The sequence below is a fragment of the Coniophora puteana genome (genome assembly GCF_000271625.1).
Source record: "Coniophora puteana RWD-64-598 SS2 unplaced genomic scaffold CONPUscaffold_145, whole genome shotgun sequence".
Lineage (NCBI taxonomy): Eukaryota > Fungi > Basidiomycota > Agaricomycetes > Boletales > Coniophoraceae > Coniophora > Coniophora puteana.
In genome coordinates, this window is record NW_006913197.1 from 1 (window position 1) to 2,476 (window position 2,476).

At 50.6% G+C, this 2,476-nt stretch overlaps 1 protein-coding gene across 1 annotated transcript; it reads right to left on the bottom strand.

The window, feature by feature from the left end:
- Positions 1 to 142: 142 nt before the first annotated feature.
- On the bottom strand, positions 143 to 2,273 carry CONPUDRAFT_68447 (uncharacterized protein; the record flags this gene model as incomplete). Its single annotated transcript, XM_007777872.1, has 7 exons — positions 143 to 498; positions 560 to 951; positions 1,003 to 1,151; positions 1,199 to 1,361; positions 1,420 to 1,504; positions 1,544 to 1,640; positions 1,689 to 2,273. The coding sequence occupies 7 exons, from the start codon at positions 2,271 to 2,273 to the stop codon at positions 143 to 145; spliced, it is 1,827 nt and encodes a 608-aa protein (XP_007776062.1).
- Positions 2,274 to 2,476: the final 203 nt, after the last annotated feature.

The following is a 2,476-nucleotide window of genomic DNA, read 5'->3' on the forward strand; positions in this document are numbered from 1 at the left end:
GCTCACCCACTAATCCGAGGGCGATCCTCAAGCCAGAAGCGGACCCGACAATCCAGTGTCCGGCGCACCTCCCTAGCCTTGTGCTGTGTGGCAGCTTGCTCGTTGTTTTGTGCCTCTTTGACAAGAGCTATCACACGTTTCCTTAGCTTCTGGTTAGCCTTTTAGCACATAAGCATCGCCAGTGTTTGACGCACTGTTCAGCATGTATATCCAATCCGTCCGACAACCATTCCACTGTCGATAGTTGTCCCGGACGCCGTGGTACCTCCTCGGACAACTCGGTCTGGATGTCGGCCTGTGTGGGCATGTCCTCCACCTTGATGTTCAGAATTTCCATTGCAGCCGGATTGCTGGCACGCTCTGCTTGTGCTTTGTCAAGCTGCTCCATCCAGGTTGCAACTTGATCTGGTCCGGCGACGGCACTCAGGTCTAGGAAGGCTTTCTGTGCATCCGGGAACTTGACGACGGCTCTCTTCCACTTCTCTGCCAGAGATAGTGCTGGTGCAAGCGAAGTCAAATATCTCACTTGATGCCGGATGCACAGGATGGAATAACTCACCAATCTTGGTCAGTTTCTTCCAGTTAGAATCGTCCATATGATTGTCCAAAACCTCTTTCCGATGCAATGTTGACATTGATCGCGTGCTCCGTGAGATTTCATTCAGTGCTGCCCATAGCGTCTCCAAGATCTCTCCATCAACGTTCCCAGCACCAACAATATACAACAGAGACCATCTTGCCACACAAGCATCCTTGTGTCCGTGCACATGGAACTGCCCGATCCCGCCCATGATCGCCATATTCAAGGGCAAGTTCATGAACTTGCTTTTGGCAAAGCGAGACAACAGGTGGATCACAAAGATGCACCAGACATCATAGAGAACAAGGACATTCAGGAGACCGGAATACCAGAGAAGGGCCATCCACAGGGCCCAATCCGTGTTCGCAAACCTAACAAAGATGTCAGTCATTTGGCTAGGAAGTAGATAAATGTAACCTCACGCCTCCCCCTTCTGAAGACTCACTGCACTCCCAGGAATGAAAAACCCATGTCTAGCGCAAGCAACCACTACAATTCCGGTCACGTCCTTATGTACTCCGCGGGTTTGATTGGCCTGAGTGATGGCGCGGTGTGCATTGCAAGTTGAAATCTGTTGCGAGGTTAGCATTGCCGATAGATCATGAGCAATAGATCAACCTCTGCGTTGGCTGGATACGTGTCGAGATGTTTTTCATAGGCCTTACTCTCCGTCATGTATGCAGCTCCGTCTGTCAGAGGAACATCGTTGGCTTCTTTCCGCATGCGAAGGTGATCTGCCTTGAAGTTCCCATCCATGCACAATGTGGCCCCGTGTTTCCATCTAATAAACATCAATGTCAGATCCGTGTACATTAGCTCGGATGCATAGTCATCCTTACTTATGGGGATCGGCCTCCCACCCCTCGGGCATGTTGACCTGCGGACGCGGACAGCCAGGGCAGACAGTAGCAAGAGATCCTTGCCCTAGATGAAGACACTTATCGTCTCCTTGTTTGCCCTTACCGCTGTCAGTGCCTCTGTTCATTCCCTCTCCGTGCGCTAATAGCCCCTTCAAGAGTCGCCATTGACGAGAGCACCTGTTTAGCTCAACATATCGGACCTGGAGACTGTGAATGAGGTGCATTTGTAGTCAATGGAGTAGCCCTACCGGTACTTCTTGCGGCATCGAATCCATCGTCTTCCGCCGGAGCTGTGCGATATAGCTGTTTGCAGGGACTTTGCACTCTCGATTCTGTAGTAAATAGTCATCCAACGCCTGGAATGTGAAGGCCGTCCGGGGCGTTTTTTGACTGGCCGGGTACATTCCGTGCTCAAGCAGCTGGATGTCCTCGTCGGCTTTCTTGTCGCAACCACACCAATTTACTGCTACTTGATGCAATCCGTTTGTATCGACAATGGTAAGGATGGAGTTTCCGTCGTGATCAGTGTGTTTGTGGGTGAATGCCTTCTGAAGCCCAATTCGAATGGAGAGTCGTTCAAAGACGGAAGACAGCTTGTCTGATTCTGAAGATTTCTTCGGTGCTGGACATGTCCTGCCTCCATGTCCCAATTGAGTTACTAGACCACATTTCGAGAGGAATGAAGGTTCATAGTATGTGCCTGTCCAAGTACGGACATTGTGGAAAGGCATATGTTGATGAGCTGATCGAAAGCACTCCTGACAACCCTCCAGAAATCCGAAGCAATCATCACATCTCCAAGTGGGTTCCCTAAGCCGACACCACTTGCACATTGGCGTCATTACACCTTCCTGTGACACTGCATGGTGGAGAGACCGTTCATGCAAGCCAGCAATGGTACGAAGATACATTGTGCGCTTCGTCTCCCAGTCCCAGAGATATTCGTGTTGGGCCTGTGGATGGATTTTGAATCAGGAGTATGCAAGCCAACCACTCCGACTCACAGGCCCAGAGTTTTTCTTGCTTTCACCAAACG